Source organism: Chelonia mydas, chromosome 16 (genome assembly GCF_015237465.2).
Source record: "Chelonia mydas isolate rCheMyd1 chromosome 16, rCheMyd1.pri.v2, whole genome shotgun sequence".
Classification (NCBI taxonomy): Eukaryota; Metazoa; Chordata; order Testudines; family Cheloniidae; genus Chelonia; species Chelonia mydas.
The window spans coordinates 19,440,657-19,457,829 of NC_057857.1; the positions used below are offsets into that span (position 1 = coordinate 19,440,657).

The 17,173-nt window shown below is 42.3% G+C and overlaps 1 protein-coding gene across 1 annotated transcript in view; it reads left to right on the plus strand.

Annotated features, from left to right (window-relative positions):
- The window catches only part of CCDC187 (coiled-coil domain containing 187), a 70,206-nt gene extending 54,739 nt beyond the window's left edge, over positions 1-15,467 (plus strand). The window contains exons 25-34 of the mRNA XM_037879911.2: positions 693-805; positions 2,225-2,306; positions 4,349-4,476; positions 5,277-5,371; positions 6,420-6,505; positions 7,971-10,963; positions 11,542-11,883; positions 12,460-12,603; positions 13,171-13,296; positions 13,809-15,467. Of these exons, the coding sequence (XP_037735839.1) occupies positions 693-805; positions 2,225-2,306; positions 4,349-4,476; positions 5,277-5,371; positions 6,420-6,505; positions 7,971-10,963; positions 11,542-11,883; positions 12,460-12,603; positions 13,171-13,296; positions 13,809-13,964 (4,265 nt within the window). The 3' untranslated portion in view covers positions 13,965-15,467. The remainder of the gene's footprint in view (positions 1-692; positions 806-2,224; positions 2,307-4,348; positions 4,477-5,276; positions 5,372-6,419; positions 6,506-7,970; positions 10,964-11,541; positions 11,884-12,459; positions 12,604-13,170; positions 13,297-13,808) is intronic.
- The last annotated feature ends 1,706 nt before the right edge of the window (positions 15,468-17,173 follow it).

Here is a 17,173-nt window from a genome sequence, read left to right on the forward strand (position 1 = left end):
AAGCCAGCTGCCCTCACTCTGCACCCTCACTATTGGCAGGCACGGGTTGTCTCTTTTTAACAGTAAAAAAATAATAGAGGCTCTAAGATGTTGGCAAAGCTGCATCTAAGTGTTGCTGTAAATCATCGTTGTTTCTCCAGGCTGGAAATCTCATGGTATCTCCCACAGGAAAATGTGATCACTATTTTCTTACACACAAACACTCACTGTGCAAGATGAACTCTTATGAGGGTTGACAATATCCATGGGTCCTTTTCTTAATAGAACAAATACTAGCTAAAAACCAGCTTGCACTATAAACAACCCATCCTTGAGTATCACTTCCTGGCTAACAAAAACAGAGGTACTTTTGTTGAACCCCAAAAAGGAAGGATAGCTTTGTATAGCTGGAGACTGGTGTGCTAGTCAATTAATGAAATGGATAGGGTGGGTGTACAAATAGCTGTGTGATTAGACAGTAAATGTTTGAATGGTATTAAGTATTACTGTTAGTTGCTGCTACTTCTGTTGGGGTGATTTTTATTCAGACAAGGAATATTTGGGGCAAAATCTTTTTTAGAAAGTTTACTTAAATACACTTTTTGTAAACCACGAAAAATTTGTGTTGAATTTAACAAAAAAAGAAAGTATAAGTTAACTTATCCATGCATAAAAATACACCATTGTAACTTTAAGAACTTCATGTCTTTCAGAGATTAATGATAGGCGTCATGCTCTCTTACATTCGGAACACACAAATTCAGCCGCAACGGATGAAGCTACACTCACCCCTGTTCTGATAGAAGACAACCCCCATGAATTTCTTGTAAGCACATCCTTCTTTGAGATCCTGTGACCGCTTATGACCACATGGCCACTGCAATAATTCTACCCCAAGGCCTATGCGCCAGTCCAAACAGGGATGAAGTAGTGCATTGGCTTCATACTGGCCCCTCTGCACAACGGTGAATTCCACCATTTAAGATCTTGAATAGCTTTATAAGCAGGAGCTCTTATCACTTGCTAGGTTAAATTTACTAAGGGTAACTGGTTTGAAAATATGGCTCCCTTGTGCTGTGTGTTGTTTATTTGAGGCTTAAATGCTGTGTGGCCTAACCAGCGACCTAACCTTCCCCTCCCTTGCTCCCAAGGGCAGTAATTACATGCTCAATTACATTACTATTACATGCTCATACCAGCAGGTCATTATCCACACCACCCACCTGCAGCAGAAATGCAGGGTGGTTGCATAGGGTGAGTGTGTGTGGGGGGGTGTCTTATGCCTCCTTATGTCTCTCTGTAGGCCTGGCCACTGTCTGGCCCTTAAAGGTATACACGCACAGCAGCTGGGAGCAAGCTTCCCTGTCCGGGTAGACAGACTCACACCGACTGTTTGAGCTGGCATGCTAAGAATAGAAGTGTGGACATTGCTGCCCGGGCAATGGCTCTGGCTAGCCGCCCGAGTCCAAGCCCGCCCAGCCCTGTGGGAACCAGCTCAAGTGGTTAGCCTAGGTTGCCACCCTTGCAGCAACCTCTATACTGCTATTTTTAGCATGCCAGCTTGAGCGGCGCTAGCGTGAATCTGCCTATCCGGATCAGGAGGCATGCTCCAAGCTGCTGTGTAGACATACTCTGAGGTATGTCTATGCTGCAAAGAAGAACGCGCGGTGCCCAGTCTAAGAGCCTGAGTCAATGGACTCGGGCTGGTGGGGCTCAGGCAGGGAGACTAAAAACAGCAGTGTAGCTGTTCTCATGTAGGCTGCAGCTGGGGCTCTGAAACCAGGCAAGGGGGGAAGGTCTCTGAGTCTGGACTCCAGCGTGAGCGGGAATGTCTGCACTGCTAATTATAGCCTCACAGCCCATGTCAGTTGATCCAGGCTCTGAGACTTGGCACTGTGGGTTTTTCTTTGCAACGTAGACATAGCTTAACTGGCTTTGTGCCAAATCTCCCAACTGCAGAGAGTCTGGGCTTGTCTTCATGTACAGCTGTGTCACCATAGTGAAGTGCTATAGTGAAGACGCTTCTCCCATCGGCACAGTTAATCGACCTCCGCGAGAGGCAGTACCTAGGTCGGCGGGAGAAGCTCTCCTGTTGATATGGTGCTGTCTACGTGGGGGGTTAGGTCAGTGTAGCTACATCACTCAGGGGTATAGTTATACTGATATAGGTCTGTGGTGTAGACCTGGCCTCTCTCTCTCCCCTTTTACTGATACTAACTCTGACCTTTGAACATTTACATTCTAGGATTCCGATCATAAGGAAAAGAAGTTTGTTTCAAACCGAGCACCAGCCCCTAAAGACAATGAGGATATTAATTCCCATGACAGTGAGTTTACAATGAAAGGTTTGGGGATACTTTCCACTTGATGTAGCTTATGCCTTGCTCAAATAGAAAATACTCTTCAAGGAACTGGTAAATCATATTTAATGCTATTATGTCCAATCTGTTTCGGGTGCTTCAATCAAACTTTAATATAGACAGAAAGAGAGACAGTCTTCTCATTTATTACCAAAGTGTCTTGCTCACTGTACCGAATGTATAAATCACCTTCAGGCAAGATGTTGGAGATCTGTCTAAGGGTTATTATGAGAGATGATTATACTGCTTTCTCAGAACAAAATCATAACTTATTTGGATTGTGTCATTAACAATTTACTTTATTTTGAGGTATTTTCAAAATAATTTAAAGGTCTGCATCTTAAAAGAACATAGATCAGCTGAAGATAGACTTTGACAGGACATACTGGAGTTATTTTTGTTTCCAGGTTTTATCTTCAGTTCATATTTCTTGCTCCCAGTTCAACTTACAACAAATAAAACTGGCTTTTTATATACGAGACAGTTATATCATTTATATAGTTCTGTGTATGCAGAGTCTCAGTATTATAAATATGTATATTTATGGTCACATCAGTTCTCATTTGTATCATTTTTACTCATGGAGTCTCTTAATTGCATCAAATTCACCCAGAACCCATGATGAGGAATGCTCAATTCATTTGTGTAATTATTTTTTATAAAAACGATCCAGATTACATAGGCCTAGTAGAAGCTTCATTTCAACAAGGTACTTAAGTACATGCCTAACTCTGAGCATGTGGGTAGTCACATTTTAAGTGAGTGAAGTCAATGGGAATTTTTCCATTGACTTCAATGGGGCCAGGATTTCACATTTAGTGTTTTGTCCTCATTTGCATTCCTGTCCAGAGGCTCAGCTCTATTTCATTACCTAGGTTTGCCATTGGCTAACTGTTAACACTTTTGCACAGGACAGGTATTTTGCTTTCTGCTAGTGCTACCTAGCTGGCTCCTTCTTTGCTGACGGTAGAAGATTACTGAGGCTTTCTCAGACTTGGAATTAGAGCTGGTCAAAACATTTTTGTTACACTTTTTTCAAGAAAAAAATAGTTTTTCGATTAAATGGTTTTGCCAAATTTTGAAAAATACAGAATGTTCTGGTTCTCATTTTTTCTCCCCTTTCACTCCATTCTCTTACCTTCTTCTTCTAGGTTTAGTCCCATCTATATGGGGTTGTGTCTTTGAGTCCATTTTCTCCATTTCAGTCTCTCCTGATGCCATTCATTGGAAACTCTGCAGCTAATCACATCCTTCTGGATAATATCCATCCATCTCGTCTGGGTCTTTCAACCCTTCTCTTATCCTTCACTTTTAAGTTTAACATCCTGTTTTCTAGATCTTTTCTCATGCCCAAATCATTTCTCTCTTTTATTCCTTCCAGAAATGGAAAAAAAGGAGGAGAAAAAACAAAATGGTTTTGTTTTTTTCCTTGAAAAACTGAAAATTTCCATGGAAAACTGTGACTGGAATGGATATTTTGTTGTTTCTTTCCAGTGTTTCCATGGGAAATACTTAGCACTCTTCAAACATCACCACTCAGAATATATTTATCAATCTTGCCCAAACACTTGATGTAGTGCTTTCAGAAGCAAACTATACATAGTACAAACGTGTTTCATTAGCGCTGGCATGGTTGTCCTTCCCAGTGTGAACAGGGGTAGTTTTTGTCTGAGAATCATGTTAGACTAGACCGTTTTTTTTATAAAAACATGCCAGAGATATTACCTACAGATCTGCTAGATACTGCAGTGATCGGTGCTTTACATAAGCCCATCTACAGAGAGACAGAGGGGACTAGTAGCTTTATGTATAACAGTGGTAGAAGACACAGTTTGGCTAGCACAGCTCTTGGGGGAGTAAAATATCCTTGCGTACAAGGGTCAAAAGAGCCATACGAAACATCTAGCACCACTTTACATTCTCATGGTCAGAGCTAGCCTGGTGCTGCTGACACAGAGCGCAGGGCCGTAGATTCTTCCTTCTGTGTCCCAATAATCGGTGTATTGTAGGTCGTGCTACCTCCTCCTCGGCGGAAGAATTAGAGAGGGATACACTGACAATGGAAAAGGTGCACAGGGTGCAAGGAGGAAGCCAAGAGACTGCAGGAGAAGATGAAGGCTCCTGCAGTCCATACAAGGTATGTAGCAGGGCTGCTGTTTATGTTTTAAAACTGGCTTTTTCCCAGATAAACGGGCAACAAAATAAACTCTCAAAATCAGCCGGCATGACAGCATGAACTCAAGCTGGTGACATAAAAGCTAACTCTTTGTGCCGGCACTTTGTTGCGATATGTTAACGTATGACCCTTAAATCTGATAGGTTGGCTTACTGTGGCCGTACAACTCTTATACGTCGGGCCCTACCACATTCACGGTCCATTTGGGTTAAAGTCACAGTCATAGGATTTAAAAAATCATAAATTTCACAGTTTCAGGTATTTAAATCTGAAATTTCATGGTACTGTAACCATGGGGGTCCCAACCCCAAACAGGGTCATGGGGAGGGGGGCCGCAAGCCTACTGTATGGGGAGGGTCATGGTATTTCCACCCTTACTTCTGTGCTGTCGCCTTCAGAGCTGGACAGCTGCAGGCCGGGCACGGAGCTCTGAAGGCAGCACCCCGCCAGCAGCCGTGCGGAAGTAGGGGTGGCAACACCGCATCACGCCACCGTCACTTCTGCGCCGCTGCCAGTGGCAACGCTGCCTTCGGAGCTGGGCTCCTGGCCAGTAGTTGCCCCTTTCCGGCTGCCCAGCTCCGTGAAATCTGGTCTCTCCTACACTAGCCCGATTTCCCGGGGGAGATCAGATTCACAGTGCGGGACACGTTTTTCATGGCCATGAATTGGGTAGGGCCCTACTTATACAGCTCTCCATTTATATTCTCTTTCTCCTCCATAATCAGTGGGGCTGATTCTTCCTTTGTCTCTTAACCATGCAGGCTAATGATGGTGACAGAGGGTCAGGGCTGATTTCAGATGGAACCTCAGCAGTGGAATCACAGACAGGAAAAGGAAGGCGGTCAGAGGAGCAGAGGTACATTAACCCCTGAGAGCATGGACTTCTGTCCCATATTCTGTTTCACTCACAGAGGATCAAAGCCTGCCCCAACTTCGGAGGTTTCAGGGAGCCCCGACCCAATGCAAGTTGTTGGTTCTACTGCAGAAAGGGGGAAGTAGGATATGGGGACCCTGCTCAAGGGTCTGCTCACCTTGTGTGCCACGGAGCTCTGCAGGGATCCACTAGCCTTCCCCCCACGCCCACTGAGGGAAAAGCACAGAACAGCTCCACTGCCATTCTGTGGTCTGGGGGTGGAGCCATCTATTGCTTAGCTCCAATGGAGACCCCTCATTCGCTGAGTGACCTCTCAGGCTGTGCATTGATTTCCAGAGCAGTCGAATCACAGTAAATGCAAAGCAATGGATTGCAATATGATATGAAATCACAGCTGAGCAACAAGGGGGAATTATTCTTCCAGGTTAAACAGACTTAGATATAAGGGGCAAGTCCTGCACTTGGAGGCCAGTATGAAAATGCCATTGCAGCCGTTGGGAGCCATAGAGCCATATAGCCAAGGGAACATTTGGCCCTAATCTATGCTTATAGTATACACGTGCCTGAAGATCATATAAGATGCAACATAATGGGTCAGGATACTGAAGGCATTAACTCCTCCTGTTGAAAATGACAGTTTGTTTATGCGGAATCGTTTTATGGGTCTGATGAAGTAACCTTCACATAAGCAAAATGTACATTGACTTCCAGTTTACATGTATAAGAAATTACTGCTAAGAGCTAATCCAAAATCATCTGAAGTCAATAGAAAGATTCCCATTGACTTCAGAAGGCTTTGAATCAGGCCATAAGTGTCTGAGAACACAGTTTAAAAAAGAAGGAATACCATTTTGTCTTTACCAGCACATTTATTTATTGTGCGTAGACAATGATTGACATATTTAACATTACATCCAGCATTCATTAACATCACCCAAATACAGGATTTAAATACTAATGGATGCCAAGTTCTTTCTAAATTGACTGGAAAGATACTTTAAATCCAGCAAGTGTGTGACTGTATTTTCAGGACAAATGTGGACTCCAAACGAGACTCGGACATCACTTACGTGGGTGTAAAAAAACTGCAGGTGTCTAAAATCCTTCCACTGCAAGGTAAGAAACCCAATTTTTTGCAATAAAGTTTGTGTGTTTGTGTAACACCGCAGAAGGGTTGACTCAGGGCTGGTGCGCCCCTGTATGGCTGGATGTGGGAGTAGCAGACTCTCCTCCTCTAGCTCTCCCTGCTAACAGTTGCTCCAACCCTGTGATGGCCAGCATCTTCTCGCAGCTCAGCCTTTCAGTCAGGTCATGTTTAGTCTCACCCCTTCCACGGTAAACACAGAGTCCAATAAACTAAACTCGAATGAACATAACTCTTTGCTGCTACCCAGGCTCGCTCGTCTGCGGGCTCTTCACCCCTTCCCAGGCTCTGCAGGGATGTCCTTCCACTCTTTTGCAGTGATGCCTCCCAGGGCTTTCTCCCTGGAGGTCTAGCTCTAAACTCCATAGTCCTTCTTCCCTTGTGTCAGGGTGTTTCCATACCACCTTATCCAGTGGACCGGAAGGGACCCCAGATCCTCCCTCTCCTTTGGGTTCCAGTCCAGGCAGGGACCTTGTGGTGAGCAGCTAAGATTTGCTATCTCCCTGGATTTCATCCTACCTTGGCCTTCTTTCAGGCCCGTTCCCACAGCCCCTTCCTAAGCTTGCTGCTCATCTGCCTCTCTCTAAGTCCTTCCTTCACTCTCTACCAGATAGAGATGGACTGCAGAGTTCTTCCCCTCTCTTCCAGCAGCCTCGGCTTTCTCCCTTTATGGTCCCCACACAGTTCCTTCCCCAGCTGGGCTTAATACAAATAAATAAGAAGAAGAAGTAAGAGGTGCAACCAGGTGAATTAATTGCTCTGTCTCCAGTTAGGGGTACATCACAAAAACACTTGCAGGTGAGTCAAATCCCCCTTTAGCAGCCAGTCCTCATAAAAGATAACAGCCTACTGTTGCTACCAGGTAGTGGAATTACTCCTTTAGCTCAGATGATAGAGGTCTATGCTTTGGTGGTGAGAGTCCTGGATCTAAACCCTGCTGAGTACCCGTACTGGAGGTTGTTATATTTGCTCACTCATTATATTATTTAGCTCTTTAGTGTTATCTGGCCTATTTTAAATGTATGCACAATTTGATATTAAAAATAGTGCTTGCCTTGACTGCACTGTTAGTTTTATTGACTTTGAAATGAAAAATATAACTGTGGGTAGAAGGTATAGTTTGAGTAGGAAAGTGCTACATATATATTATATCAAAAAATCAGTATTTGCCAGATGGAAAAAAGTCAAATACCTGGAGAGTGAGAAATGTTGTTTGCAAATTTCTAAAAGATTCTTGCAAACAGCAGAATGAAAAGAAAGAGACTAGACCCCAGTCCTGTGGCTGGCTCCCCACAGGCTCTCCCAGATCGAGACTGATTGAAGTAAGGGAGCAAAGGCCCTAGGAGTAAAGGATTGCAGGATTTGAAGGCTCAAGTACTTGACATTAACCATTTAAAATAAAACTAAATGACTGTCATGATCACTGATTTTTGGCAGATGTTCCAGTCAACGAAGAAGAAGCGAAAGTATCTGCACCATATGAGAAAAATCCTGTTGAGGACAACCAGTTGATTAAGCCTGTGGACAACGATCCATGTGATCCCTCTGATGAAGAGCCTGCTTTGAAAACATGTTCAGGGGGACTAGGGTCCACAGGATCATCCACTGAATCACACGACTCCTCTCTGAGATGTGAGAGTGTAAATTCGTACCACTCCCTCCCTGAATTTCATAAAGTGACTGCGGTTCGGATCTATGTCGCAGAAAGCTTCGTTTCAGACTCTGAATTAGAAGCTGAGGACACAGATATCAGCCTCCCTGAGGAGTTTACCATCCAGCAACAACTGTGTGGTAGTGATGATGCTGCTGTTGTGTTTCTTAACCCTTTGACAAAGGCACAGGTAGCAGTAAGTGACGGAAATGAATTATTAGCCCGTGATATATGTGATGAACAAGTGCCCCACGATGATTGCAATCGTGAGGCCTCATCGCTCTTTCATGGCTCTGAAAAACGTCTTGGAGATGTTTCAGAATATGAGTGTGCTTATAAATCACATTCTGTCACTTCCTCAAACAGCGAAAAGCCAACGCTAAGTGCCTCAGGGAGAGAAGAACCATTTTCCTTTCAGTTTGATAACACTGCTAATGGAAGGAGCAAGCCGTATTTGGAAGCTTCAGCTCTACTGCCTTGCTCAGAAAACTGCAGTGTAAACAAGATCCCCTCTCAGGGAAAATCTGAGCAGGATTCAGATTCATCATCTAGCTCCTTATTGTATAATGATGATTTTTGTACTGAGGAGACCTTTGAACAACAGGGTTCTGCAACTAGCAAAGCGGAAAAGGATGATGAAAGTTATGATTTATCTGTTGGTCAGAGTAAAGTAGCGTTCAAGTGGTTTCCACCCGAAAGTTCCCTGAAGCATCTAGATGCTGTTCCTGAGCAATTCAATAACTGTGTATTGCTTCCACCTAAAGAATCCATGACAAATGATCAGATGCCATTGTTTCCTGTAGACTCTTCACTAGCCTCCAGAGACTCGTCAGAAGCTAAAATTAATCACACAGAACTTTTAACGGAAGAACACGTCTCCAATAAACCAAATGAAATTGCATCTCCACACTTATCAATGGCCACAAGTTCTAAAGAGGCTCCTACAGAAGCTGAAGTCAGTTCATTTGACGCACGAACCTTTCAAAGCGAGACTGCACAAAATCAAAATAACTTAGCAAGAGAAAGTCAAACCTTCAAGAAACCTGAGATAGGCCCGCTTTGTTCTATTGCCCCCAAAAAGCAAGTGCCACAAGCAAGGCGCTACCCTTCGGAGAGTGAAGATGATATGATTTTTATCAGTGATGAGGTTCTGCCTCCTATTGATAAAGATACCTTGTCAGAAATACTGTCTCCTGTTGATGAAGTGCTGTCCTATGGAAGTGTTGATTTACCATCATCTAATAAAAAGGATTTGTCATTGTGCAGTGAGGACCTTCCCACACCCCCAGAAGAGGTAGGTGGGATAAAAAGTGGGGACATTAGCTTCAGCACAGAAGACTTCCCTTCTCCACCAGAACAAATGACATTCTCCGAGATGAGAGATTCACACTATTCTCTGAATGAAGACATGTCAGGACAAATGGACGAGTTACCCTCATTAGGTGACAGCACTATGCCTGAAGAATTGCCCCCGCCACCTCCAGAGTTAATGGATGTTGTTTCAGCTCAGGATGGGACTCTCTCTGGATGTTGTTGGGGTAAAGAAATTATTTCAGGTGGAAAGGAGGACTTATTAGAACATGTGACAGCGGAAAACGAGACAACATTGCAGCCTTTAGGCTCACTCTGTGTGTCAAGTCCCACTTCTTCAGGTCAAGCCATTAAAAGGCCGGAACATTTAAAGAAACAAAGCAAGCCATTTTTAACACTGTCCAAAGCTCAGGAATATAATGATGACCCATTATTATCATTTGAAGTTGGAGACAGAGTATTAGTGAAGCACATCCAGCAAGGTACGCTGATGTTCAAGGGATGTACCTCTTTCGATGAAGGTTATTGGGCTGGGGTGGCACTTGACAAACCAGAAGGTGATCATGATGGAACTTATGGAGGAGTGAAATACTTCATGTGCGCTAAATATTTTGGCATCTTTGTCAGACCTGATCAAATTTCACATCTCTTGGAGGATAATGAAAAGAGTTCTGATTACTCAGGGGATGAAGACTCATTCTCTGATGATGGATCATCCAGGGGGGACTACAAACATGCTGATGATAACGAGCAGGGAACAGGATATACAGAGCAGAAACCTGAAGACACATACAGTGCAAGAGGTTCAGCACTGAAAGAAAACAAGTCTAGATCACACATGTCCATGCCATCAGGAAAAGAGCCCAAAGGACAGTTTCCTACCAATGATCAGTATATGTCCAATGAATTCACTTGTCAAGCTGACTTAATATGTTTAGAATCAGAGAAGGAAACAACAGAACTAACACAGATAAAGAAAGAGACAATTGCAGAAGATGTGCTTCCAATGAGAAATAAAGACAGTAACACAGAAGAAATAAACAAGAGCAAACATATTAGTTGCTTGTTGAAAGATCAAGAAAGAAATAAACTGGCTGATGATATCTCAAATGAACTCACAAAAAAACTTTTGTATGACACTTTAAGTACATTTTCTGATACAACCGAACACAAATATAAGAGTGCCTTTGAAAGAGAACTGCGGAATCATGTTAAAGGCCTAAGAAAAGAAGGCAATCACAGCACTAGCTTATCAGAGCGATCAGCTGAAGTTTTGGGAGTCTTACTATGTGACTTTGATACACTTAGCATTCATGGGCCTCACACAGCACAAACAGTAGCAGAAAAAATTGTCACTAAATTTGTAGATGATGCAGTGAAAGAATATAAGAAAATTAAAAGGAAACAAGAAGCTAAAGCAGACACGATGCTTCACGTATCTTCTGAAATTCCTCAAGGCACTTTGCCAGTAAGTTTAGACTCAGGAGTTTCTTTGTCTTCTAGATATAGCTGTTTAGGCCTTGATCCTGCAGGTGGGTATCTGCAGGCAGATCTTTGTGCTTGTCCAGTTGTTTTTTTTTGCCATCAGTAAGTTATATAATGTCAAGAGAACAACAATTCTATTTGGGAATGTGCAAGGGAATCCTGAGTCTCGCTCCCTTCCAACCTTTGAGGTAATGCTCTGCCCAGGGAGGGGCATTCCACAGAGGCAATTAAGGATCAGGGGACATGCTCAGCATGATTCTTGCATAGACCAGGCTCACCCTGACCCATCGCAGAGTGACTCACATGCAGAGTACCCCTGCTGTCAGCAGAGGTGTGTGGGTGTGGTGGGTTGTGCATGGAGCAAAAGACAGTTATAGTTAAAACTTTTGTGCAGCATTAATGTACATCGGCTTGGGGGTCAGTTATACTGGAATCTGGCTCTTAGCTTCTAAGCTTAAATGGCTCTTTAAATATTAGCAAACTGAATATCTCTTAAAATTGTGTAAAAATACAAATGTAAATGCAATGGATTTTTTTCTTTTCTTTTTTTTTTCATTCAAGTTCCTTATTAAGATCCTTGATGCGGGTGTTTTTGGAAGCTCTGAAGATTTTGATCAGCTCAATTCAATCCATCATAACAAGGAGATAAAAACTCAAAGGCAAACTCAGCATAGATTAGATCACTGGCACTCAGCTCCTTGGAAGAAAACAATGGAGGTTCCTCTGGTGGTACCACATAATAGTTCACACGTTAAGATACTGTCTGCACATGCAGTAGATGAACTATGGACTCCTCAAAACATTTGTTCAAATTCTAGGAGGATCAATGTGCCAAAGAATTTTGAATGTAATGACATCTCAGATGACGATCTGGAAGCAGAAAGCAAGAGGATTTACAATCAGGTATTTTTAAAGCATTAACTGCAGTTTGCTTTTTCCCATTTTTTAAAAATGAAAATTGCATTTTAAGGAGCGCCTACCTTCAGTCGAACTGTACCGACTATAGCAAAGGGAGATCAAAACAGGTACAGAAAAATGAAGAGTTAATACATTGTTTTTATTAAGCTATAGTGAAATAAAATCTAGATTGCACTGATGTGAGACAACTATTTTGTTGCCGTCCATTGGAACACGCACAAAACCAACATGATTTTCAGTCCCCCCTGTTAACTATTACATGTAAAATAGCAGCAGTGCCTAAACCATGCATACTTGCACAGTAGGTGCTCGGATAGTGCTGTGCTGATAGCGACTAGTATGAGGGTTCATATGTTCTTTAGATTCCGGCCACTAGCAGGTGGCATAATCATACCCGCTTTAGAGATGTCAGCAATATAATTGTGTGTGGGAATCTCGCACTGAGTCTGGAGACTCCAGGGCTGTCAGTCTGGCCCCTTTCACTAGCCTTAAATTAACTTTTGAAAGAATAGCAGTGGCAGATTCAATTGATTTTGCTATTCTGTTTCCTCTTTGTTCCAGGTTATATTCGATTTAACTCATGAGCTGCTGCATGCAGAATATCAGGTGATGGCAAATCCAAATCCTCTTCCCTGGCTCAAACAAAATTTGGATTCTCGCTATTACAGACATATTCGCAGAGAAACAGATATCAGTGAGGTCAAGGTACATCATGGTGATTTAAAGGGCACAATTCTGAAAGTGTAGAGTTCTAAGTGTGTGATGAGTAAAGTGGTAAGGAAACGTACAACACTTGGGCAAACAGGGTGATAAGAGCGTAACCCAGGTGGTGATACAGAGGGTTGATCTGAATGCATGCGTAACAATAGAGTGAGGTGGGCAGCTAATCCCAAAATCCCCATAGCACATAGACTTCTAAAGGCATTTAATTATGAATAATTAAGTGGCAGGCACATATTCTACAGCCCGGAGATGTTTTTACGTTAAAAGAAATGGGAATTGGGCCTCTAAATCTCTTAGTCAGCTTTAATCAGAGATATAGCCTTTAAAGTATTCTCACTTTAAAAATGTGTTTTTCAGTAATGATGACCTTGAGCCCAAACCCAGAATTCAGCACATCCCACACCAAACCCACAAACTTAGGGACAGTTCCAGATTTTGAATTTGAATTTTACAGATCAAATTAACGTCTCTCATTTGCCACTTCCACATCAGTGACAAATCCTATATGCACAGCATTACAGTTCAGCCTTTTATTTTTGTATTTCAAAGTCATTTATTCAGAAAGAAATTATTAAGATAATGAACTTGGAAAAGAACAGTTTGGAGATGAAGAGGAAACTCCTTAATATGACCAAGTATGGAAATTGTAAGAGGGACCGAGTGGATCTTATTCTGGTAAGCCTAATGGAGACCTTTTATATTTTATATATATTAAATCTACACTCCTTACTGACAGAGCTACATTTACTTAAATAGCGTACTGAATGTTATGACTCTCCTGTCTTTATATTTACAATAATAATCCAGCATTGTCAAAGCATTACGGCTCAGTTGATGGATTTGATTACATGTTCTAGCGGTTGCTTTCAATGGGAATTGCAGTTACTCAAAAACTCCTAAGTTTTGGCCTTGAATTAGTTCATTTTATTTAGCTTTCTGTTTGAATGCAGAATTAAGTCTGCTCATGGGGCTCAATCCTGCAAGGTGCTGAGCACCCTGGTCTTGGGCCAGCAAAGACTTTAAACAGGCGTTTAAATGTGTGACTTCTCCAATAGACTTCAAAGGAACTGTGCTTAAGGTAACATGTGCGAAGTTGCTTTTCTGAATAGCAGACCAACTGCTCAGCATCTTGCAAGATCAAGTCCTTTTTCTAGATGTCAACCTTTATGTCTATGCTATATTTTTAGATTCAGGAGCTCCACAAAGAAGAATCTCAGTGGATTGACTATGCTGAGGATGAATTAGCTGTGAAGATGAGAGTAACTGAAGACATTTTTGACAGCTTGGTCGTTGATACAATAGGAGTTCTTAAAAAGATCTCTCTCAAAAGAACTTTTGATTAGATGTTTTTCTTAGAGCCCATAGTGGTGGAGGTTTTAAGCTCTGTAAGTTTCAAGGCAGTGGTTCCATAAGCATATGCTTAAGAATTTTCATTCTGAACTTTGCGTCCAATACCAGCATCTCCTGGCTAAGTTATATGTTCATATTCACAGTGAAAAGGGTGCAAACAATTGACTTATAGGGATGAAAAAATATCACACAGCCCTTATGCACTATTGATAATGTCTTCATGGCAGCCCCACATATGCTGCTCCAAAAAGCCAAGAAGCGGTCAGCCCAAAGGAGGGGCCACCACATCTATGGTTAGGCAGATCCTGTGACCCCCTACACACTTCTGGAGAGGCTGTGGCCGTTGTGGCAGCCTACAGGCTGGAGTTGCAGTAGCAGCAGCTACAGAGGGGCTCACCAGCAGCTCTTCACTTTGACACTGGGTTGTGGGAGTGGATTTGATCTCCCTGACCCCCTCCAGGCTCTCCCGAATTTCTCAGGATTTATGCAGGTGGAATGGATTTCGTTCACATTTGAGACCACGATGCCTGCTCTCTGCACTAATATCTCGGCCCTACGGCTCATGAGCCTTAGAACCATGCTGTCCCCTCTGCTGGTTTTGCTAAACCCCTCAGTTTCTTGAGATATTTCAGATTAAATTGGAGAAAGCAAAATTAGACTGGAGCAAGACCATACTGTACAGAATGGTCCTGCGCTGGCTGGGGTAGGCAAATGACCAAGTAGGTATTTCTGTTTTAGTGTCTGTGCGCTGATGTAAATAAGACACATACCAATTTTATGTACACTGTGATGCACTTTAAATGGGATGTTTCCTATCAGCAGCCCAGTTTAATGAATGCTGTATATATTTATGAAAATAATTAGGTCTTTGGTATGCATTTAGCACAGGTGAGTGTGTTTGAATTATTATAATCCCCCTAAAAAGCATGTATGTTGAGCACGTACGACTTGCCTTTTAATGGGCAAAATTGGGAAACTGAGGAAGTAGAGGAGGAAAATAGGATCTTCACATTCCTTGATCCAGATAAGGTTTCTGTGCGTGCCCTGTCCTTGATCCAGATAAGGTTTCTGTGCGTGCCCTGTCCTTGAATTTTTTTCATATTCAGAGAAGGCCAATGACTTTGTTACTGTTTTAAACAAACATTGGCCAATAGAGACTGGGGGTCTGATTTGTTTGTATATGATTTGTTAATTGGTGTTTTATTTAATTTACCAGTATACAGAAACTGCTTATATCTGAGGAATTAAATCATTAGTTCAGTTGATTTATTAAATCCTACTCATTCAGGGAATCAAGATAATTAATTTAATATAAATTATATATAACTGTTTATATTTAAGGCACAATGTTAAAGATTTGGTATTGTTGGACAAAATGTAATGCAAATGTATTTTTTGTTTATATTTTTAAATATAGATACTTCATACTGCAGTTTTCATTTTGACTTGTTAGACTTCTGAACAACTTGAATAAAACCTTTTTTTAACTGTTTTCATCACAGACTGCAATGGATTGAATACCATATGTTAATACATTTGTATTATTTTATTAGTTACCCATTTATATCACAATAGTGCGTAGCGACACCAACAAGAGATTAAAGTCCTGTTGTGCTAGGACTTGTACATCCATAACATGAAAAGAGCTTACAGATGTAGGCAAAGATTTGTGCATGTCCTTAACTTTACACATTATAGTCCTCTTGCATTCAGTGGGACTGTTCACATTGCATAAAGTTAAGCATGTGTGAAAGTCTTTGCAGATTCAGTCCCTAAGTAAAGCAAATAGAATGGGCAATTCTGACATTCAGCTGCAATATTAAAATATATTCAGTTATTCAGTTTTGGTGAAATTAGCATGTCCTGGGTAAGTAGAGGCACTACCACAGCAACGCACATTCTAGGCCAGATCCTTGGCTGGTGTAAATCAGCATTGCTGCACTGACTTCAGTGAAGACGTCCAATTATACCAGTGAAGGAGTTGGCTGGACTTTCTTGTGTTTAAATTCTCATTCTTAATGTACCACTAATGGAGCTCTCAGTTAAAAGTGCCCAAGCCAGAATTGATGTCGGCAATGCACAGGTGTTCACCCCCACTGTGTGGATTGCACTGGCTCCAAACAAGGCTAGCCGTCATGTCACTCTCCTCCAATGCAATGCTACTATAGACAGCAAGTGCTGACATAATAACCCCAGCAGTGCAAACTGCCCTCCCTCCCTCATCCCAGAAGGCATCAGGCATTTCCCCACCAATTCTGTTGGCACACAGAAGGAGTTGCTAAAGCTCCCACAAGCAACTGCTTTGGGAAGCTTTGATGGGAACAGTTGGATAGATACCAAGAGGGAAATACACAGCAATTTTTTACTAGAGAGCTATGTGTGAGTGGAGGATAGTATTTACAACCAGAACAAGATGGCTGTTGTGGCCTTCGGCACCATTCCTGTTTACATGCGTGCCATCCTACTGCTTCAGTTACAGTATTTAGATTCTCTACTGCTTGGGACCAGCTATGCTTTCCTTTCACCACAGTAACCTGACCCCTGACCTTCGTACCTATTGAATTAATTGAAATTAAAACTCTTGAGGGTGAAGGCTCTAACAGAATCAAAGGGCAAAAGCATCCGACGGAGTGAGAAGCGAGAAGTGGCCTTTCGGCTGTTTCCAAATGACATGAAGAAAGGAGGGACAGAGGAAGAAGAGAAGTAGCTACGTGCACAGAACATTCACAGAACATTTTGAATCCCATTTTGAACATCTGGTTGAGGGAAGGGTGTCCCTGAGTCACTTTGTACAGACTGAGGCAGCCTGGAAGAATGTTAATGCCAAAATAAATGCTCTGGTCTCTAGCTAGTAGCAACTGGACCACGTATAGAAGTTGCTGAGCCTACTACAGCCTTGGCTAACAGTACAGGGTTTTTTAACTTAGGTAGAAGAGGCTCATGCTTTGGTTTCCCAGGTTCACTCCCTGATGCCAGTGACCCACCCAGGGTGCAGTGTTACATGTCCTCTGCCCTTTTGGGGAAGTTAATGTTCCTATTTTTATCCTCATGGTAATTCAGCTCTTTGTTCCAACAACAAGGTATTCTTATTGTCAGTACAACAGGGTGTGGCCTTCCACACTTGTCTTCCTTCACAAATGGCTCAGACCCTACCTCTGGTTTGTAACCACTGTTGTGTATTTTATTTGTGTTATAGCAACTC